Source organism: Protopterus annectens, chromosome 9.part0 (genome assembly GCF_019279795.1).
Source record: "Protopterus annectens isolate FY-2018-M chromosome 9.part0, PAN1.0, whole genome shotgun sequence".
NCBI classification, from domain to species: domain Eukaryota; kingdom Metazoa; phylum Chordata; order Ceratodontiformes; family Protopteridae; genus Protopterus; species Protopterus annectens.
Window position 1 is genome coordinate 588,191,624 of NC_056743.1, and position 24,035 is coordinate 588,215,658.

Consider the following 24,035-nt stretch of genomic DNA (forward strand, 5'->3'; position numbering starts at 1 on the left):
GGGGGCGCACATGGAGGGCAGATGCATTCAAGGACAATGGACACAAAAAGAAAAGCACCTGCACATCAACCAAAAAGAAATGCTGGCAGTGATACATGCAATCAAGGCCTTCGAAAAGTTCATGCATCAGGGCCATCTACTAATAAAGACCGACAATACCACAGTTATGTGGTACATAAACAAGCAAGGAGGTACCCATTCCTACCCTCTTTGCAGACTGGCAATGAATCTCTGGGATATTTCCCTACAATTGAAAATAGAGCTACAATCCCAGTTTGTACTAGGGAAGGAAAATGTTCTGGTGGACAGCCTAAGCAGAAACATCATGGATCCACACAAATGGATGTTGCATCCAGACATTTTCTTACAAATAACTCAAGCATGGGGAAGGCCGGATATAGATCTTTTTGCCTCCCACCTCAATCACCATCTGAAAAAGTTTTGCACAAGGACATACCATCCTCAAGCACGGAAGGTGGACGCTCTCTCCTTCACTTGGAACTCTCTAACACTATATGCCTTCCCACCTCTTCCTTTGATGACCTAGGTGTTACTAAAGATCAAGACAGAGCAACCGAAAGTCATACTGATAGCTCCAGACTGGCCAAGACAACACTGGTACCCACTGCTACATAGCTTGACACACACCAATCCGTGGCTCCTTCCTCAATGGCCACTTCTTCTGACACAGCACAATTACAGGACACTACACCCCAGCTTGAAAACATTGAAGGTGACAGCTTGGAAGATTCCATGACTATTCCTCAGGATACACTTTTCAAAAGGGTAAAAGATATCAGAGGCGCGCAGACCTTCCACTACAAAAACATACTCAGCAAAATGGAAGAGATTTCTTATCTGGAACAGCAAAAAGGGTCAAGACCCATCAGTGATGAGCATTCCACAGATCCTAGAATATTTGGCTGAAATGCTCCACAATGGCCTTTCATATTCTTCCATAAAAATACATGCTTCAGCAATATCTGCCAAATATAACACTGATCCGCCTGTATTTTCTCACCCATTGCTAAGACAGTTTCTAAGAGGTATAAAGAACATCAACCCTCCAAGGAAACCACCAGTGCCTGCATGGGACCTCAACTTCATGCTGGAAAAATTAACTCTTCCTCCCTTTGAACCAGCAGCATCTTCAGAGTTGCAATTTCTGTCTTGGAAGACAGCTTTCCTTCTGGCAGTAACCTCAGCAAGAAGAGTCTCTGAGCTACAGGCCCTTATGGCAATACAACCATTTCTCATTTTTCATCAGGACAGAGATTCTTTGAGAACCAATCCGTCATTCATGCCAAAGGTGGTATCCAGGTATTACTGGGGATACCATTACTTTACCTGCCAGAAATAACAAAATTTTAACTTTAAAAACTTTTGCGAATTGCAACACAAAAGGGATTATTTATGTTGGGTTATGTAAAAAATGTAATGCTTTTTACATTGGCAAGAGTGAAAGAATGGTTAAGCAGAGAATTTATGAGCACACCTATGATATTCGTATAAAATGTGAAACAAATTCTCTGTACAAACACACAAAAACTTGTCCTGAAGCTGAATTTCAGTTTTTTATATTAGAGGTAGTGCCAAAGGACCCCAGGGGCGGTATGTGGGAGACTTTAGTTGAATACAGGGAATTATACTGGCAAGTGGTGTTGGAGGCCAGTAAATTCCCTGGTTTAAATGACATGATCTCACTTGCCCCTGTATTAAAAATGAGATCAGCAAAATTGTGACATTAATGTGTAATAATCCTCCTTGTCAGTAGAGGGCAGTAACTCAATGCATTTCTATGTACAATGATTGTTTTTACTGGCTGTTTTTTAAAAGTTGGATGAGTATATAAAAGCAGTTAACTGAATGTATTAGTGTAATCTGATGAAGTTGTGGACGAAAACGTATGGTGATTTGATTCAGCGTTATTTTTTCGAGTGAACTGTTCGGCTTAATAAATTTGTGTGCCTACCTAGCAGTGGTTCAGGGTGCTTTGTTTCTGCTTACTGGTTTGTTCTGCATCCTCCGTTTTTTGGTTACTGGTATCCAGGGTGTCCCTGAATCAAGCTATTCACCTGCCTACCTTCTTTCCCAATCCTCAAAATAAAGGAGAGAGACTTCTGCACACCTTGGACATACACAGACAGTTGCGCTACTACTTGGACAGAACAAAGTCTTTCAGAAAATCTGAACAGCTTTTTGTAGCTTATGCTGCTGGATTGCAGGGAAAAGCAATTTCCAAACAGACAATTTCTAAATGGATTGGAAATTGCATTCAATTCTGCTACTCTTTTCATGGAAAAACTGTGCCATTTGACATCAGGCCACATTCCACCAGAGCTACAGCCACCTCCACAGCCTTTTTAAGAGGAGTGGCAACAAAGGACATTTTAGAAGCTGCTACATGGAGCTCAGTCCATACATTTTCCAAACATTGCAACCTGCCTTTATATTCCAGATCCAGAGCAGGGTTTGCTTCTGCAGTCCTGCAGGGCATTTTAGCTACACCATCTTTGTCTTAGTGCCTACCACCCCCAGGTTGGCTATGGTATTCAACCCATATGTCAGGACTGCAGTTGCATCCTTGAAGGACATAGTACAGTTTTGTACCTACCATAAATGTAGATGCCCGATAGGTATGCAACTGCAGTCAGGTTTTCCCTCCCACCTACCCCTCTGTGGTATTCTTTTGGGTTTCTACCCCTCATTTTAGCTACCTGGGGTAATCTTTTTATGGTGTATTTGTTTTTATGTTGTTGTACTTGTCTGGAATTTTTTCTCTATTTTCAAAATTTAGCCTTCCTTAGAGGGCACCTGGCATCTGGGGCAAGAAACACTGAGGAAGATGGCGTCGGCTGACGCTTTTGTACCCCAGGCGCTCTGACGTCGGGGAAAGGGTGACATCAGCCGACGCCAGACCCAGACTTTGGAATCCGGCCAACCGAAGGGCTGCCTGAGGCAGGACAACCCATATGGGACTGCAGTTGCATACCTTTCGGACATCTACATTTATGGTAGGTACAAAACTGTACTTTCCCTTCCTTTCCTGTCTCAAGCTCGAGCTTTAGTCATGGAGTCATCAACTTTCTCTCAACCTGGGGCTTCCTTTCCAACCTGCAGTCCCAGCTCAGCAGCTCTTTTTTTGGATGCCTTAGACAAGACGTGGGGAGCTTCCTTCGGTTCTCCCAAGCTCCTCATTAGAGGTCTGACCACATCAACATCAAGGAGATGAGATCTCTCCTTCTAACTCTTCAGGCCTTTCATACCCTTTTTCTTCTTGGATCCCTCAGTTTTCACAGACAATACCACAGTGATGTGGTATGTTGAAAAGCAAGGGATACATGGTCGTACCTTCTTTGTAGGCTTGCCCTCCAGGTCTGGGATCTAGCTGTGCAGTATCGAATGATTCTTCAGGCTGTCTGCATTCCCTCTGAGCAAAATGTAGTGGCAGATTCTGAGCAGGTCCAGCACACATGCTCCCAAGTGGATGCTTCACAGAGATGTGTTTCTGGACCTAGTCCATCGGTAGGGTATTCCTCGGGTAGATCTGCTTGCCTCCCCTCCGAACAGTTAACTTCCTCTCTTCCGCTCCAGAGTCAAGTCCTCTGGCTTGGGAGGTGAATGCCCTGTCTTTTCCTTGGGTGGAGAATGTTTCTGTATGCCTTCCCTCCCCTCCTCTGCTTCCAAGGGTCCTGCACAAGATCAGGCAAGACTCCCCCCAAAATCTTGCTGGTGACTCCTTTTTGGCCCAGACAGTATTGGTTCCCCATTCTTTTTCACTTGGCTAGGTGCGATCACCACAAGTTACCTCACCTGGTGGACCTTCTTACATAAGACAAGGGTCTCGTATCCATCCTCACTTGTCCACTCTTTAACTGATGCTGAGAATGATGGGGTTTGATATCTTTTAGGTACCTCTTTTCTGAGAACGTGCTTTGAGTTCTGCAGGAGGCCATATTTGTCCAAATGGAAGAGGCTTTCTAGTCTAGTGCCTCTGTCGTAACCAGGATCCCTTTTTCTTGCAGATTCAAACAATTTCTTAAAGGCATCCTTCATATCAGGCCTCACAGGAAGCCTATTTAGACTTCCTGGGACCTCAGTTTTGTTCTTGAAAAATTGATTTTTAGCCTGTTGCTTCATCTTCCTTGCATCATTGTACTAGGAAGACTGTTCTTCATCTGGCCCTTACTTCAGCTAAGAGAATATCTAAGTTTCAGGCTCTCACGGCTGTTCCTCCCTTTTTAGTTTATCATAGGGACAAGGGTGTCTCTCTGTGCTAATCTTCTTTTGTGGCCAAGGTGGTCAGTGAGTTGTTTCTTAATCAGTCTATTAATTTGCCTCCCTTTTTTGTTCTATGCAGTCTGTCAGTGAGAAGGTTCTTCACAGCTTGGATTTGAATAAACAGCTTAGATGTTACATAGATACGACTAAAGCTATTCACACATCTGAGCTTGTTTCCTTTCATCCTAGGTCTTAGGGTTTGGCAGTTTCTAAACAAACTCTCTGTTCCTGGATTTCTGAGGACATTTCCTTTTGTTATTTTTTTCATAGTAAATGCCTTTCTTCTTCTGTAAAGGCTCATTCCACTACAGCTGTTTTTTCTTCTGGTGCCTTTTTAAAAGGACTGTTCTTCATCTGGCCCTTACTTCAGCTAAGAGAGTATCTAAGTTTCAGGCTGTCATGGCTGTTCCTCCCTTTTTAGTTTATCATAAGGACAAGGGTATCTCTCTGTGCTAATCCTTCTTTTATGCCCAAGGTGGTCAGTGAGTTGTCTCTTAATCGCTCTATTAATTTGCCTTCCTTTTTTGTTCTCTGCAGTCTATCAGTGAGAAGGTTCTTCACAGCTTGAATTTGAATAAACAGCTCAGATATTACTTAGGTAAGACTAAAGCTGTTCACAAATCTGAGCAACTTTTTGTTTCCTTTCATCTTAGGTCTTAGGGTTTGGCAGTTTCTAAACAAACTTTCTGTTCCTGGATTTCTAAGGCCATTTGCTTTTGTTATTCTTTTCATAGTAAATGCCTTTCTTCTTCTGTAAAGGTTCATTCCACCAGAGACAGCTCTTCTTCTGGTGCCTTTTTCAAAGAACTGGATACCAATTCCATCCTTGAGGCAGCTACTTGGACTTCTTTTCATATCTTCACTAGAATTGCAAGTTGGATGTTATTTCCAGAGCAAGATATGGCTTTGCCAGGGCTATGCTACATTGGTTTATAGATGGCTGTTCAATGCCACCCTTCTCCCAGATATCCTCTTGAGCTTTTGTACTCTCCTTTATGTAAGGAATATCGCAGCAGTGATATAGAAGGACATATTACAGTTGTGATAAATCATACCATAACAGTAGATGTCCTCCTCTTCACTGTTGCAGTATTTGCTCCCTCTCTTCTAAACCCTCTGCTCTTCCCGATTCTTCTTCTTGCCCAGGGATTATTTTCTTTGTACTTCTCCTAGATGCACATGTTCCTCTTAATCCCTAGAGACATTTTGTTCCTCCTGGGGCTTTTCACTTCTGAGGTGTGTATATTCATACATCACCTTTATGCTGTACACCTATTGCAGGGAGCATATGTGTGATGTATGATGCCTGTAAATAATAAAGGCATTGGTATACTGGCCAGATGTTGGGCTATCCTTTGTAAGGAAAACTGTAACAGTGAAGAGAAGGACACCTACGTTTATGGTAAAATTTTACACAACTATACTGTCTCCTTTTTGGAAATGGCTATGGACATTTACCACAAGCTTCCTCACAGACTGGATCTACTCACATGAAAAAAAGGGTATTTGATACACCCTGAGATCAGTCAACTTCAGTTGACTACCTGAATGATATCATTTTAATTCCTTTCAGGCACTTGTTTATTTCATATAGTACAGCAGACAAGAAAGCCTGCTACTAGAAAATCATATATTAGAAATGGAAAAGGTTTTCTAGTTGGTGCCAACAGCATAACCAGCACCCATTCATGACTAGGAGTTCTCTGGTTTATAATATTTATGAGTTACTGTCCTATAGTCTTTCTCATTCTTCTGTAAAGATTCACTTAATTGCCATTTCAGCATGTCTGCCCATGGATCCCCCTCTTTCAATGCAGTCATATGTCATAATGTTTTTGAAAGGGTTTTTTTTGAAAGGCCTCTAAGATAAACCAGTGGCTCCTCCTTGGGATCTTAATGTGGTGTTAGAGAAGCTAACACTTGCTCCATTTGAACTAGCTAACCTGGCTGACTTGAGGTTCTTAACATGAAAAACATTTTTACTGATTACTATGACCTCTAAAAGAAGGGTATCCGCGTTGCAAGCTCTTATGGCGAGTCAAACCTATCTCATTTGCTGTAGTGGCAGGGTTTATTTGAGAACTAATTCTTCTTTTATGTTTAAAGTTGTGTCCGAATTTTCTTTAAGCCAAACTATCCATCTTTCTGTTTCCTTTCATGAACCTAAAAATAAGGGAGAAAGGATACTCCATACCGTGGATGTCCACTGACAACTCAGGTACTATCTTGATAGAACTACATTTTTCAGATCTTTGGATCAGTTCATTTCTTGTGAAGGTGAGAAGAAGGGACAACCTGTGTCAAAATAGACTATTTCTAAATGGTTGTCTAAGTTATTACCTTTTTTTATAAGTGCCATAACAAAACTATTCCATGCTGGGTCAGGGCCCACTCTGTCTGGACCTTAGCTTCATCTATGCCCCCCCCCCCCCCCCATTCCATCTCCCATTTTTTTTGTGTGCTTATGCCAGAGTGTGGACATTTATTTTTTGTTGATTCTAGCTTTGCCCTTTTAGGGCTCAGCCTCTCTCTTTCTCTGTCTCTGTTGGCAGAAAAGCTTGAAAGGTCTTTCTGTGCAAACCTGTCTTTTAGTCAGCTCAGCTTGAACTGTGTGACAGTTTAGGCGTGTGGAAGGTGCCTTGAAGCTTTGGAAGCTATCTGTCATATCCTTGGCAAGATATAACCCATATAGTTAAGGCTACTGCAGCAGTGATCATTCGAACATCTACTGTTATGGTAAGTTTACATACATACACAACTGTACTTTCTCTGATCTTGCAGCTCTCTTTGTTTCTTTGTCTGCTGACCCAGCTGTAGTTTCTCCAGTTGCCATCTCCAGCAAGAGAGCCTTGACTACTTCTAACCCTGCACTGTCAGATAAAATTGGCAAGTGGTTAGAATCTCAGGGAAAATGTTGCTCTGTCTACTAAAGGTGCTCACCTTACAGGCACAAGGTGTAGGGTTCAATTCTCACATGGGGTAATTGGCTAGGCTTAAAATGGCCCACAGGGGCAGTTAGCCTCGTACTAATCTATGAACCTATGAGTTCCTTTCCCAATAAAATGTCTTTCTCCTGCTAAAGCATGACTATGCCAAAACTCATGGCATCCCATCCTGTACCCCCTGTCCTTCATCCCCTTTCACTGTCCCCTCAGGCTTTGGTTCATCCCAAAAGTCTGGCTGCAAATAGTCTTAGACAAGTGGGTGCTGAGAATAATTCAGTGAGGATACTCTTGACAGTGGCTAGAAAACTTTCCCCTCTTTAGGGAAATTCTGTGCACAACCCAGACCAGTCTCATCTGTTTTCTCCTGTACTCCTTCAGAAGTTGCAAGCAGGGATTATAAAACCATTCCTGCACCACAAAAAGGTAAAGGACTTCACACCAGAATCTTTTTGGTTTCCAAAAAGGAGCTGTAGTGGACACCAGTGTTAGAGTTGATGTACTTAAATTCATTTCGGAAAGTGCACAAATTCAAAATGTTCATCTTGCAGACAGTACTACTTCTTCTTCTGGATCACTGTTCATAGTTCCATGGTTACTTTACATCTGTAGGATGCCTATCATCACATTCAATTGCTCCCCACTTCAGGTTGAACCTACAAAATTCCTGCCTCACGCCATCACAAAGCACTGTTTTCCAGGGTATATGATGGTCACAAAAAGTAAGGCCTTTCTACTAGAAGACAAGGTCCTGACTTTTCAGAACATTCTTAGAGATTTCTGTCTTCAAGAAGCTACCTCCGCTAGAGAATTTCTCAAAATTTTAGACCTTGTGGCATCAATGATCCTCATGACATTACTGGCCAGACTCCACATGAGAAAGATTCAGTGTAACTTAAAAAACTCACTGGACCCAGCACCATTATTCCTTAAAATTCCAGGTACCAGTGCTGGATTTTGTGAAATGATGGTTACAGCACTGGAGGGATTAGATGTCTTTCAATCCAGACCTACCCTTCTCCCTACAGCCTCCAGTTCAGTCAGTCCAGATGGACTTGTCAGATTTTGCACTGGGTGCAGTGTACAGGGGAGTTCAAGTGCAAGATGATTTGGTCCTGCAGTCACTACAAAGTGCATAGATATCAAAGAAATGTTTGCAGTGATGCAGACCTTAAAAGTCCTTCACCACTTATTGTCTCCAGGTCCATTTTTCTTGGTCACAGATGACACCACAGGCATATGGTACCGAAACAAGGGCAGTACAAGGTAATACTGTCTTTACAAGTTGGCAGTGATGGCCTGGGAGCTAGCCTTACAAAATCCTCTGACACTTCAGACATCATACATCCCTTCAGAACAAAACATCTTGGCAAACGGATTAAGCAGATCCCAGGTGGACCTTCACAAGTGGAAACTCAGGACCGAGATCTGCTTGGATTTGGTCCAGATGTGGGGAACATTTCAAATAGTTCTGTTTGCTTCCTTTCAGTACTGATAGTTGGAAACATTTTGTTCGAGGCATCCTTGTAGCCATGCTGCTTGGAGGATAGAAGCATTGTCATTCCCTTGGATGGGAATGTTCCTTTTTGCATTTTAACCCTTTCCACCAATACTCAAGTTACTTCTAAAGATTCAGAAAGAATTACCAAAGGTCATTGTGGTGATAAAGCTGGTTTTACCTTTTAATGTAATTGGCCAAGAGCAATTACTACAAGCTTCCTCACACTCTGGATTTGTTTGCGCAGTGTTGTAGGTGACTGGAGCACCCCGATATTAGAGCAGTTACTACTGACAACCTGGATGACTCCATCTTGATACCTTTTAGTTACTTGTCTATGAGGATGTGCAGCAGGTATTAAAGGAGGCAAGAAAATCTGCAATTAAAAAATGTTATCTTTACAAATGGAAGAGGTTTTCTAGGTGGTGCCTTACCAGTATCAGAGGGCCTGTTGTGGTGTCTTCCCCTCTAGTTTTGAAATATTTGTGTGAACTTCTCAATGATGGCTTATCATAACCATCTGTTAGGGTGCATCTTGTGGCTATCACTGCTTGTCTACCAGTGGATCCCCCACTTTCTTCTCTTTTTGGGGTCAAACAGTTTATGAAGGGAGTGTTGCACTTGACACCTCCTTGAAAGCAAATTCATCCTCCTTGAGATCTTAACTTTTTGTTCTTAAAATTTGACCTTCTCTTCTTTTGAACCTGCCCTTAAGGCTGATTTGGAGTTCATCATTTGGAAGGTTTTGCTTATTGTTCTAACATCTGCATGGTGATTCTGTAGGCTGCAAGCTCTTATGGCGTGTCAGCCTTATCTGATTTTCCACAAGAACAGGGTTGTTCTACTCACTAAGCTGTCTTTCATGTAAAAAGTTGTTTCTGAATTTACCTGGAGTCAAGCCATCAATCGCTCAGTTTTCTTTCTGGAAGCTAAAAACATGGGAGAATAGATTCTGCATACCTTGCATGTCCACAAAAAAGCTCAGGTACTACCTTGATGGAACTAAGCAATTTAGGAAAGCTGAGCAACTTTTTATTTCCTATTCTGGGACTAAGAAGGGTCAGCCTGTCCCTAAGCAAACTGCTGCTCATTGATTGTCCTCCGTTATTGTCTTTTTGTTACTTCCACCATGGTAAATCTATTCCAGACATGGTTCATAGGTGTGTACTAGGCTAATGGCCCTAGAGCCCTTACAAGCCTAGCCCATAGGATTACCCTGTCATCGTGCCACCCGACCTTAGTTCCCAGTGCCTCTGTCAAGTAGAGCCACTGGAGTGATTCCCGGGTGAATTTTCTATTTCCCATCCACTCATCAAGATTTCTGTTGAAGAGGGGCAGTGAGGTGCTCTGTTTGGCATGTATGGGAAGTCTATTCCATAGCATGGGCAGTCTCTGGGTTATGAACCTGTCCCTCTAGCACATTCTGTTGATTGTGGTAATGAGGTTGAGGTCTCTGGAGTGTGTGGTGTGGAGGGATTGGGATTTCTTTAACGGTAGTATTTCTAACAGAGCTGGGTCAGACATGGCTTTGTAACTCGAGCAGAGATTGCCTCTAAGTAGGCGATGTGAGACTGAGAATAGTTGGAGTTTTTTGCATATAGGACAAGTGTTTAAGGCCTAGAATCCTCTTTGTGAGGTACTTTTGCGGCCTCTCGAGTTGTTGCAGGTGTTTAGTGAGGTACATGCCAAATGGGGCATTGTACTCGATGACTGGCCTAATGAGGGAAGAGTAGAGGGAGACAAGGTACATTCCTTCAGAGTCTTGTCACCTTCTGAGGCATTATGGAAAGGAGTGGATTCAAGAATCACTATAAAGACAACAACCTGGTCCTCTGCTCATACCTTTATAAAGCACTACGAACTGGATTTTTTCTCAAGGTCCTGACTTTGCATGGACCATTCTTCAGGGGCTCCTGGATCCTTATAATTCCTCCTTCCAGGTAGGGTAAGCTTTGGGAATCCAACCATATGGCACTGAGGCAATGTAAACACATTACAGTTGTGTTGTATTCCACAAAGGCAGAGTGTCATTGTGAAACAAGTCCTTTTGTGCCATAGGTATCAAATGAACCAAATATCAACCAGTCAGTTAATTTATTTATTGTTTTACTTTACCTAACTTGTGAGAATATCTGTTTCACTATATTGACATCCACAGGGAACCTAGATGGTACATGGGCAGAAATAAATCAATAAAACAAAATTCACAGTTTTGTTTTTTTTTCTAGCAGAAAACTTCCATTGTGCAAATGGCTTACAAACTGTATAAAAGTCTGCAATGAAAAATAAAACAAAACATTACCTGCTGCGCCTACAGTCATTTATCTTGCAACCTCTGTGACCATTTTTAGAAATACCTCCACAGGTAACACTTGTGCAACTGTGGGCTTTATTGAATACTTTCAGAAGACTGTAAGCTGATCTTGATCTCCAGGTCTAGGTCTTTCTTTAGAGCCATAGCCCTCCAAGATATTTTCCCATGATGGCAGTCCAAGAAGAAAAGCTTGGGTCTGTCCTGCTGGTTGATTAGGATTGACCACTTCATCTTAGATATTTAATTTATGGGCTTACTGTAACAATAGAGCTGGATGAGCAGATCAGTCTTGTACCCGCACCGACAGTAGACATGGTCTGTTGGATTTTGGTTTTGTACTTTGCTTTCGGTTGGCACACTGGATATATGGAGAGGAAGCTAATTTGTAGACATTATAGGTAAGTGGAGTGTATTTTAGACTGAGAAAGTTCTAGTTGAGCTGACTGAAAGCCTACAATTTCAGTGCTACTGGTTGATAAGGATGGAGTTGCTCTTCCATATATGTTTTTATAGTAAGTGCATACGTTTTGTTTATACCTGTAAAAGTGTAATGTAATGAGAATGCTTAGTGAACTTGTGTAAACGTGTTTGGGAAATACTGCTCAATCATTAGCAGACCACAACAATTTGCTAGTGTAGGGTAGTTATGTTTTCTGCAGTGTTAGCACTTAACCAGCTCCTAGCTTCTGTAGCGTAGTTCTACCAGAAAATGTTTGGGAGATTAAGGGCAGTAGCCCCACACCCTTTACAAAGAATAACAGATTGTAGGCTAACTGGATGTTATGCATATGGCATAGTGATGATGGGACACTACATTTACACCTTTTGTGCATCTTTAGTTTTTATATGGTTGTAGGAAGTACAGCATGTCCTAGATTGAAAGCAATCGTTTAAAAAAATAATGTACTGATTTATTCTACCACTGCACAGCCTGTGCAGTTGTAGTATGTGTTCTCCCTAGTAACACGTTCCACTTTTTTTCTAGGTTATATTTAATGAAACAGCTCATCCAATCGCCTGACTTGTTCGTCATGCAAGTTGAAATGGACATCTATACAGCACTCAAAAAGGTGCTGAAACTTGCATTCTCAAATTGTGCTAAGCCCCACCTTTGCATTTATAAGTTTTTGTAGTGTTTGACACTAGACAAGCATAGTCACTGTATTTTTTTTTCTTTTCATGACACTCAACATTATGAGGTAATCTGAGTAGTAAATACTTGGTCTTCTTTAAGAAGGGTCACACTGTAGGCAGGAAAGAAGAAAACACCGAGTTAAAAAAGAATGGCTAGATTAGTAGAGGACATTATACTGCCTTTCGCTTGCATGATTGTAGCATGAAATAAATGTCCATTGATATTTTTCTTCACTGGAAACTAGGTATTATGGTCAGCACTGCGCCTAATAGAACCCCAGTGTTGTTTTTGGAAACAGTGGCGAATCTGTTGCTGTCTTGTCTGACTTGCAAACCTATAATCAGCAGGCTTTTTTTTTCAGCATTGTTAATGTCAGAATAAAGGGAGATGTACTTCTGTATAGATATTGCAATGTTTTTAGGGGGAAAAAAAAGAGTTACACAGGTAAAGATGATGAACTTTCAGGAAGGAGCTCTATAACCAGGGAAAGATTTATCAGTTAAAATTTGGTGCAGATGTGTAAAGTAAAAAGTGAGGGCTGCTATTTAAAAGTGTCCATTTCCCCAAGATTACAAGAGTAGGGATCACGATTACATGCTCTCACCTTAACACATTTTTCATTTTTATTTTTTGCACTGCAAGAGATTTAAAACACTGATTGAATTGCTTGCTGGTTAATGCAATCATATGAGTACCCATTGGATCTTGGGGTTTATATTGGTACTGTTTGGATAAATTAATAGGGATCCCCTGCAGGATGTTGCTTGCTTTGTGACATCAGATTACTAGGGATGATGGAGATATTTGTCGTTAAATTGGCATAGACTACTGTGGTATAAAACCTGTGCTAACTAGATGGTAAAGTAGACAATGGTGTGTTCACAACTTGTCTGTGTGTCTTACTAGTGACATCACTGGAAACCTTTAAGTGCTTTAGGGGCTTCAAGTAAGCAGTCTCATTTATTTATTTTGCATACCCTAACAACCCCCCCCTCCCCCCACCAGCTGGCCCATTCATTCCACTTCATTGGGATCACCGGTATGGGTGCTGACAGAGAGAGGTTATCATTTAGAAAGCCAGCATTTTTTCCCGTATATGGCCCTAACCCCACAAAATGTGGCTGTAGTATGCCTAGAATTTGGCATGCAGTAGACATCTGCAAAGGCTTGTGAGTTGCTTTTGTGAATGACATAACATGTTCTTCGTGTTTCACTGTTGCAGTCATTACATTTGGGTTATCTGCTTGCAGGTAGCACTCAGTCGGCCTGATTAACAAAGTCTTGGGTCCTGTGTCAGTTGCTGTCCCTTCTTCCGTGACGTCAGGTCGTCAGGGGTATAAAACATACAGCCGACGCCATTACATCAGTCTTTCTTGCTGTGCGGTGCCCGAAGCAGAAGCAGTTCGCAAGTGCCGGTCGGCCGACTCCTGAAATTTTTGTTTTCGAGTTTCAGAACCGAAGTCTTCAACTAAAGCTAAGTACCCGTTGAAACTTTTCTTGCTCCTTTCCGATGTCAGTAAAAGTTAATAATTGCATTACTTGTGGAAAGCAAATACCTCATAAAGATTTTCATTTGTACTGTATTCCTTGGCTAGGCCCTGACCACAACGTACGTTGCTGTCGGTTTTGTGCCTTATTGAATCAGCGCACTATCCGTCGTCGGTATATTTTTGCATCTAAATATTTCGGTTCTCAGTTTAATTATCCAGAAATGTCGTTTGTTAGCCATCCGACTACCAGGATTCCGAAAAAACGCAAAGATAAAGACAGAGACAGGCCGCCGAGGTCCAAAACTGCCGACAACGCTTCTCCTAAGCCAGTCACCAGGACTCAGTGAGGCGCTTTCACAGTTCTCTACTAAGACCCATTCGGAGTCCGGTATACCGCGAGATACTTCAACTATGGAACCCGTGGATGTCTCTACCTTGGATGGGTCCGGAGCCGTTGTGCAGGCACCGGCTTCTGTGGGTGTATTCAGGCCTACAGACTTATATTTTAAACCAACGCCTCCTTCTTTACTTAGGCCTAAATCTCAAACCATGCCTAAAAAACTAACGCCCAGGCCACATGCTCAGGCCTCTATGCCTAAAAAACAAATGATAAGAATGGCTGAAGATCTAATAACTCTAATTAGGGGTAGCCAACCCCCCCCCCCCCACACACACACACACTTCTAAGAGGCCTAGGACTGAAGTTGATTATGGATCTTCTGACCAGGATTCTGTTTTTTCTGATTCTTCTGATGATCTGGATTTGTCCTTATCTAGTTACGAAGATTCTGATGCAGAGGACTCCATTCCCCCCGCTTCCCCTCCTGAGGATTTTTCTTTTAGGGAAACCTTACATACGCTAAGGGAGCATTTCCACTGGGAAAGCCAGGATTTTACTGATTCAAAAAAGAGGCTTAGGGATTTCCTTCTCCTACCTCAGCATAGGCCTTTAGCTGTTCCTCCTGTACTAGACATTGTTGATGATGCTTTTTCGGAATCTAGTTTGGCCCCTGATTCCTTGCCTCATGCTCCCAGAAAACCTGACAGATAGTACAGGGTCCCTGAGTCCCACAAGTTCCTTTTTAAAAATCCTGTTGCAGATCCAGAAACTATTTCACAGGGGCCCAAGGGCATTAAGGCTTCTACTGCTAAAAATCCTACCCCTTCTGATAGAGACTCCAGGGCGCTGGATAGATGGGGTAAGGAGGTTTACACTTCTGCAACCTTGGCCATTAGGGCTTTAAACTGCCAGTTTCATGTGTTAAAGTATCAGCAACATGTTATTGGACTGCTTAAACAGAAAATGATGTTGATTCCTGACTGTGTGGAAAATAAAGAATTACAGGATGTAATGCATTCTGCTGAACAAGTTGGAAAACATACTTTGCAATGTGGTTTTGATTCATTAGAGGCCTCTTGCAGGGCTGTTGCTACTGGGTCTGTGCTCAGAAGGCATGCTTGGCTTAAGGAGCAATATTTGCCTGATCATGTTAAAGCTAAATTGTTGAATGCTCCATTAAATCAGGACCGCCTGTTTGGCAACAAGGCTGAGGAAGTTCTTAAAAAGATGGAAGATAAAGCTAAATCTGTGAAAACTGTTAAAGATTTCATACAAGTTCAGCCTCCTAGATTTAGTAGGCACTGGTCCTCTAAGAATTGGTCCTTTCCAGCCCCTTCCAGGTCTTTTCAAGCCAAATGACCACTGAAATAAAAAGTAACTCATAAACCATAAAAAATAAAGAATCCAGGCCACAAACACAGGTGCAAAATCCTTTATAAATCCACAAAAAAAACACAGATGAGCGCTTTCGTCTGATCACAAGACTTCTTCAGATCTGAAGAAGTCTTGTGATCAGACGAAAGTGCTCATCTGTAGTTTTTTGTGGATTTATAAAGGATTTTGCACCTGCGTTTATGGCCTGGACTTTTCAAGCCAAACCCAGACACAGCAAAAAACCCTAGATTTCAGTCCCAGGGGACACACAGAACTAAGCAGTGGTGGGCCTTCACTTCCAAATCTGGGAATAATAAGACTCCCCCCTATTGTAAACTGTCTCAGTGACTTCCTTTTAAAATTTCCAAGCACTTATCAACTGACTGCCTTTTTGGGGGCAAAGATTGCTCTTGCAAATAATTGGGAACTCATTACCTAGGGCAAATGGGTTTTAAATATAGTGTCCCAGGGATACAGATTTCACTTCCAAACATTGCCAACACCAAGTGGGTGGGCTGTCCTACCCCCAAATTAGTGGGCAGAGGCCCAAAAACAACTTTCTCTTTTAAGCATGGGGCTATTCAACTGGTACCAGAAGAGGAAAAGGGACAAGGTTTCTACTCCAGACTTTTCCTGGTACCCAGAAAAGACCATTCATGGTGGCCTATCCTGGACCGGTCTACTCTAAACACCTTTTTGGAGATTCCAAAATTCAAGATGCTGACTCTTCACCAATTACTTCCTATGCTAGGCAAAGATGCCTGGTTGGCAACACTAGATTTAAAAGAAGCATACTTGCGCATCCCAATCAGTGAATCTTGCGGAAGATACCCATGCTTTAAAGCAGGCTACATGGACTGTCGGTTCTCTGCACTGCCCTTTGGCTTATCTACTGTGCCCAGGGTATTCACAAAGTGCCTAGCTCCAGTTATTGCATTTTGCAGACAAAGAAATATTCAAATATACACATACCTGGATGATTGTCTAATTCAGGCAGAAAGCCAGAACATACTTTTGAATCATTTGGCCTTTGTATAAAGGGTTCTACTTGTCTGGGGTACACCATAAACTAAATGAAATCACACCTGGTACCCTGTCAACAAATTATTTTCCTGGGAGCAACTTGAATACAACTTCCCAGATGGCTTACCTCACGCCAGAGAAACAAATTCATTTGATAACCTACTTCAAACAAGAGGCCACAAAAACCCTGCTGTCTGCAAGACAAATACTGCAAGGCTTGGGGTTCATGGCCTCCTGCATTCTTCTAATTCCATATGCAAGACTGCATATGAGGAAACTACAGTGGTATCTAAAAAGCCTATGGTGTCAACATTCTCAGGATCTAGAAGCAATGATTCCTATCATACCTTGCCTACGCCTAAAGTTCTTTTGGTGGGCAGAGGCCTGCCACCAAAACAAGGGACTACCTTTCACACCACCCTCTGCCGCCCAAACCCTAACAACAGACGCATCAGACTATGCATGGGGGGGGGGCTCACCTGGCAGGGAAGTGCATTCAGGGCAAATGGAACCCAAGTCAAATGCACCTGCATATCAATAAAAAAGAAATGTTAGCTGTGTAGAATGCTCTGACAGCCTTCAAGGACCACATTCTTCCAGGACAACTAATGGTAAAGACGAACAACACCACTGTTATGTGGTACATAAACAAGCAGTGGGGGTACACATTCTTACCCCTTCTGCAGACTAGCCATGGCATTGTTGAATACAGCCTTGAGCTACCAAGTGCACCTACAAGCTCATTTCCTTCCAGGAAAATTAAATACACTGGCAGACGGACTAAGCAGAAACCTCATGGACCCACACGCGTGGAAACTGGAACCAAGGATATTCAAATTGTTGACAAGCAAATGGGGAACCCCAGATATAGACCTGTTTGCCTCTCCCCAAAACTACCAATTGGACAAATTTTGCACAAGGACGCCCCACAAACAAGCCTGGAAAGTGGATGCTCTGTCCTTCAGCTGGAAAAACTTATCAGTCTATGCCTTCCCCCCTCTGCCTCTGCTCTCCAAAGTACTACTAAAAATCAAACAGGACAAGCCAAGGATGACTTTGATTGCTCCAGACTGGCCACGCCAGCACTGATACCCCCTCCTGCGCAGTGTGTCACGGTTATCCCCATGGCACCTGCCTCAGACTCCTTCCCTGTTTTCTCAGCAGGAGAACCATATTCTGCACCCTCAGCTTCTAACACTGAACCTTGCAGCCTGGCTAATTACTTAATCACTCCTTTACCATCCCTCAGTAAACCTGTGATGGATGTCATTTTAGAGGCAAGGAGGCCTAGTACTAGAAAATCTTATCTTGAAAAATGGAAAAGATTCTGTGCCTGGAACCAGTCTCAGGGAATAAGCACAGCAGCACCCAATTTACCTCAGATTTTACAATACTTAACTGAGATGCTTCATAAGGACCTGTCTTTTTCCTCCACTAAAATCCACGCCTCAGCCATTTCAGCTCATTATAACACAGAACCTCCCCTCTTCACTCATCCACTGCTCAAGCAGTTCCTCAGAGGGGACAAAAAGTTGAGACCACCCAGGAGAGCTCCAACCCCAGCCTGGGACCTTAACTTTGTTTTGGAGAAACTCACTCTACCTCCTTTCGAGCCAGCTGCTACTGCAGACTTAAAATTTATTTCTTGGAAAACAGCTTTCCTTTTATCAATCACTTCAGCCAGAAGGGTATCTGAATTACAGGCCCTTATGGCAGTGGAGCCTTTCGTCATCTTTCATGCGGACAGGATGTCCCCCAGAACCAATCCATCCTTCATGCCCAAGGTGTGGTGTCCAGTATGGCTCTTAATCAGTTCATTCATTTGCCAACCTTCTTTCCCAATCTACAGAACAAAGGGGAACGGATACTGCATTCCTTAGATGTGCACAGACAACTTAGATTCTACTTGGACAAGACTAAACCTCAAAGGAAATCTGAACAACTGCTGGTGGCATTTGCTGCAGGGGCAGAGGGGAAGGCTATTTCAAAGAAAACTATTTCTAAATGAATAGGCCATTGCATTCATTTCTGCTATAAGCACCATGGAAAACCTATCCCCCAGGGAAACAGACCTCACTCCACCAGGGCTGCATCTACCTCTACAGCCTTTCTTAGAGGCGTCCCTACCAGGGACATCCTTGAAGCTGCTACCTGGAGTTCTGTACATACTTTCACCAAGCATTATCATTTGCTAATTTTCTCTAAATCCAGAGCTGGCTTTGATACTGCAGTCTTGCAGGGCCTTATAACTGGTCCTAATGCTATCTAAATTCCTCCTTCCAACCATAACTTTGGGAATCTAACCAAATGTAATGACTGCAACAGTGAAACACGAAGAACATAGTACAGTTGTGTACACTTACCATAAATGTAGATGTTAGAGTGTATTCACTGTTGCAGTCCTGGTTACCCTCCCTCCAGCCTCCTAACTTCTTTTTGGCTATACCTCTACTTTCCTGTACTATGCTTAAAAACCTTTTTGGTGTATTTGCTTTTTTTGTTAGAGGTATATCATTGTACTTTTATATTTAATTGCTCCCCATTAGGGGGGCACCTGACATCTGGGGCAAGAAAAACTGATGTAATGGCATCGGCTGCATGTTTTATACCCCTGACATCCTGATGCCATGGAAGAAGGGACAGCAACCGACACAGGACTCAAAACATTGTTAATCAGGCCGACTGAGGGCTACTGCAAGCAGATAACCCAAATGTAATGACTGCAACAGTGAATACACTCGAACATATACATTTATGGTAAGTGTACACAACTATACTTTCTCAGGGCAACTGTGCCCCCTCCCTCCGAATGAAACCAGTGCTCTAGTGGGTTCTCCTGTTTTCACCACGTCTCCCACACTCTGTACCTGATGAGAGGTGAGCTGCAAAAGTTGCATCACTCCTGTCCTCCCCATGCCAGCTCCAGGAGATACTTGAGAGGCTAATTGAATTTTGGTTGTTCCTCTCTGCCAATTGAGCTGGCATAGATAAGCAGTCTTTGAGGGTGTATTGAGTTTTGGTAGAACTTGCATTCTTAGGAGACTTTGATATCCAGCAGAAAATAATAAGATTATTTCTTATTGTGGTGGCATAGAAAGATTGTTGGACTCTGTCAAGAGTAGGTCGCTTAATGATTAAGGAACATGAAAAGAAATTTTACCATGGAAATTTCACCACTGTAAAAGGAAATCCTATTGCAGAAGGAAAAGGAAACCTGGAAGAGTACCTCCCACTTTTCTTTGCTATCGTACAGTGCATATTTGGAAGGCTAAAAGTTTTGAGCAGCTTAGCTAGAATAAGCTATTTCTTCTAGCTACTTGGAAGGCTGTATCCATTGGGTGACTGGTAGATTGGGAATATTTAGACTGAGCATCACTTTCTTTGATCTGCTGCTCACAGAGTTGCAGGAAGTTGAGTTGGAAATTTTGGCCTACCTCTGCTGCAATCCTTTGACTGAAGCTAATGTCTAATTTGTCACAACTCCATGCACACACTTGTCTGTCACTTTTCTTTAAGTGGCAGCTTGTGGGGAAGGGTGGAAGGCTGCAGTGATTGCAGGGGAGTTGCTTATGTTTTAGGTTGTTTTTTTCTGAAAATGGTAGCTTATGTGAAATTAGTAAAATTATTTCATTGGGTTCTGCCATGAAGCATCACATTATGTCCTAATAACACTATGATCTGATGAACAAAGCCAATTACAGCTTTGTCCAGATGCAGTCACCATCATTTTGAACCCCCTTTTTCCCATTTTTTTACATGGGATGGGGGTGTCATGCTAACTATCGCTATCTCTCTTAATTGAATGCCACACTCATGCCTGATTGCCTCAGATTTTCTTCCACACAATCCATCTACCTCCTTAGTGTATGCCTTCATTTCCTGTTGCTATCTTCCTGTCTGTCCCAAATCATCTTCACCAAATTGTCTTTTGCTTTTCTCCACATATGCCTGAACCACTGTAATCTGTTCTGTTTGATCTTTTCTGCAAATGGAGCTACTTTGGCTTCTGCTCTTATGTCCTTATTTCTTTGTCCCTCAGTGTGCATCCTACTACCCATCTCAAGCACTTAATTTCCATCAACTCTAACTCCCTCAGTTGCTCTGCCTTTACTGATCATGTTTCTGTACCCTAAGGTAGTACTGATTGCACCACTGTATCATACACCTTACTTTTCAGCTTCTTTGGCATTCTTCTGTCATACACTACACCTGACCCTCTATGCCAGTTGACTGCAGTCCCTCTGATTGAATGTTAGACCTCTTCATTCAGACTTTCCTTCTCCTCAACCACCCTTCCCAAATACTTAAAGCTGTTAACCTATTCCATTGTCTTCCCTTCTATCTCAATTCTCAGCTTCTTCTGATTTATCCAGTATGCTGCCATTACCACTGTCTTCTCTGTATTCAGTTTCATCCATGATGTCCTTCAAGGATGCATCTGCAGTCATAACATATGGGTTGTCCTGCCTCAGGCAGCCCTTCGGTCGGCCGGATTCCAAAGTCTGGGTCTGGCCTCGGCTGATGTCGCACTTCACCCGACGTCATAGCTCCTGGGGTATAAAGGCATCAGCCGACGCCATTTTCCTCAGTCTTTCTTGCCGCGCGGTGCCCGAAGCAGAAGCTGTTCGCAAGTACCGGTCGGTCAGATCCAGAGATTTCAGCTACCGAAGACTTCTAAAAAAGCTAAGTACCCCGTTGGGGACTCTCTCTTGCCTCAGCCGATGTCAGACAAAGTAAATAATTGTTTAACTTGTGGGAAACAAATACCTCATAAGGATTTCCACTCTTACTGCCTTCCTTGCTTAGGCCCAGACCACGACGTATCAGCTTGTTTAGCCTATGCCTCCTTCAACCGACGGACACTTAGACGTCGGTCGGAGTTTGCTGAAGAGTTTTTTGGCTCCGCTTTTGCATATAAAATGCCGTCGGAGACTCCGACTACTCATTTAGCTAAAAAACGCAAGGAAAAGGACCGACACTCGTGGCCTGCGGTTTCGGCTGAAACCACAGTTAGGCCTACCGCGAGTGTCTCGGTTTTGGCTGAAACCGAGACCTCGGTTCTCCCTTCGGCCGAAAGCATGCATCCGACAACCGAGGCCACACAGACCCCGGCTGAGTCGGCTACAGAATTTCCTACTGAAGAAGCAGGCACACAAGATTTGTCCGACACCATTCCATTGGACATTTCTACTCCTGCACGTGGGGCAGCTAGACCCCCCTGCTTCTATGTCTATCAAGGCCTTCTCCAGGCCTAAAGCAGCTAAACTTTCCAAGGCCTTACCTACAAAAGCTCCCTCTTACAGACCTACCTCAAGTTCTCAGATTCTCAGCCTTGCTGAGGACCTTATTTCTCTGATCAGGGGATCCCAACCTCACCCAGACATGGCCTCACAACCCCCTCCTGAAAAGAGGCCTAGGACTGAACCCCCTGAGCCTCTCTCCTCTGACTATTCCTCAGATGGTTCAGATTTATCTGACCATCAGGAAGGACCATACTCACCTTTTGAGGATTCCGATGCAGAAGACTCCATTCCTTCTGCCTCCCCTCCAGAAGAATTTTCCTTTGGGGAAACTCTACACTCAGTGAGGGAACACTTCCAATGGCAGGGTCAGGATTTTTCAGATTCTAGGTAAAGGCTAAGGACTTTTTTACACTTACCACAGCATAGGCCTTTAGCCAAACCACCTGTACTATCAGTTGTTGATGATGCATACAATGATGCCAGTACTGCCCCTGATTCTCTTCCCCTGGCCCCTGCCAAACCTGACAGATATTACAGGGTCCAGGATTCTCACTACCACTTGTATAAGGCCCATGCTGCAGACCCAGAAACCATTTCTCAGGGCCCTAAAGGTGTTGCAGCTGCCTCTGCCAAAAATTCCCCTACCCTCTGAAAGAGAATCAAGAGCATTAGAGAGATGGGGTAAAAAGGTTTATACATCTGCTACTCTTTCTGCCAGGGCTTTAAACTGTCAATTTCACATGATACAGTACCAGGAATTTTTGTTAGATCAGCTGAATAAAAAACTGTCCTCTCCTGTACCTTTAGACTGTAAGTCCCTTCAGGATTTGGTACACAACTCTCAGCAGGTCAGTAATCATTTCTTAAAATGTGGCTATGATGCACTGGAGGCTTCATTTAGATCAGCTATGACTGGAGCAGTGATTCGAAGGCATGCCTGGCTAAAAGAACAATCCTTGCCAGACCATGTTAAGTCTAAACTCCTAGATGCCCCTATGGAGAAACAAAGTTTATTTGGCTCCCCTGCACAGGAGGTTCTAAAGAAAGTGGAAGAAAAAGCAAAATCTGTCCAAACAGTCAAGGATTTTCTGCAGGTCCAACCTCCGAGGTTCAGCAGAAATTGGCCTTCAAAGAATTGGTCCTTTCCGGACACCACCAGAGCACAGAGAGGCAGAAATAGACGCCCAAGAGGCAGAGGTCAATCAAGGGGTTCCTACAGGGGTCGTCAGTGGCAACCTGCCAACCAGAGAAGTGCCGCCACAGCTGCGACTGCAACCACTTCCACAGGACAGACACAATGACTTGACTCTGATTCCGCCTACCAGGGAACAACTGGAAGCACCCTTGGGCGGAAAGCTAGCTTTATTTTCAAAAAACTGGCATTGCATTACAGGAGACAAATGGACTTTGCAAACAATAGACAAAGGCTACAGGTTTCACTTCCACACTCTACCAAAAAAGAGAGGAATGCCAAACCTTCCACCAAGCCAGAAATCAGAGGCTCTAAAACAAATCATCAGCTTACTAAAGATGAGAGCAATAGAAAAGGTACCATCTATGGAACAAGGCCAAGGATTTTACTCCAGACTATTCCTTGTACCAAGAAAAGAAAATCATTGGAGGCCTATTCTCGACTTGTCCGCACTGAACACATATCTAATTGTTCCAAAATTCAAGATGCTGACCCTACAGCAACTTCTTCCCATGTTGGGCAAGGAGTCTTGGCTGGTGACTCTAGATCTCAAGGAGGCATACCTGCACGTCCTTATACGACCAGATTGCAGAAGACACCTCAGATTTCTTGCAGGATCAGAGCATTATCAATTCTCAGCATTGCCCTTTGGCTTATCTACTGCACCCAGAGTATTCACAAAATGCTTGGCATCAGTAATTGCACATTGCAGGCTTCAGGGAATTCAAATCTACCCATACCTGGACGACTGCCTAATACAAGCGGACAACAAGACAAAAATAATAAAGGATTTGGCCTGTGTCATACAACTACTGCAAGCCTTGGGATACACAGTCAACATTCAAAAGTCAAGACTAGTGCCATCCCAAAGGATAACATTTTTGGATGCAGAGCTGGACACAATAACTCAGATGGCTTTTCTCACAGAAGAAAAACAAAAGCAACTACCACTCTACTTCATGGCATTAACAAGACAAACTCAGCTTACTGCAAGGAAAGTCCTGCAGGCCCTGGGTTACATGGCATCCTGCACAATCCTGATTCCACATGCCAGGCTGCATATGAGAAAATTACAATGGTACCTCAGGAATGTAGGGTCTCAACACAGACACAGTCTAGAAGCCCTGATACCAATCATTCCATGCCGGAAAAAATAATTCCTGTGGTGGGCTCAGGCCTGCCAGATCAACAGAGGATTGCCTT

General features: G+C 43.1%; 1 protein-coding gene across 1 annotated transcript in view; it reads left to right on the plus strand.

The window, feature by feature from the left end:
* Positions 1 to 24,035, plus strand: part of GMCL1 (germ cell-less 1, spermatogenesis associated) — a 1,627,466-nt gene that overhangs the window by 489,165 nt on the left and 1,114,266 nt on the right. Inside the window, exon 8 of the mRNA XM_044083130.1 lies at positions 12,021 to 12,105. Coding sequence (XP_043939065.1) covers positions 12,021 to 12,105 — 85 coding nt within the window. The remainder of the gene's footprint in view (positions 1 to 12,020; positions 12,106 to 24,035) is intronic.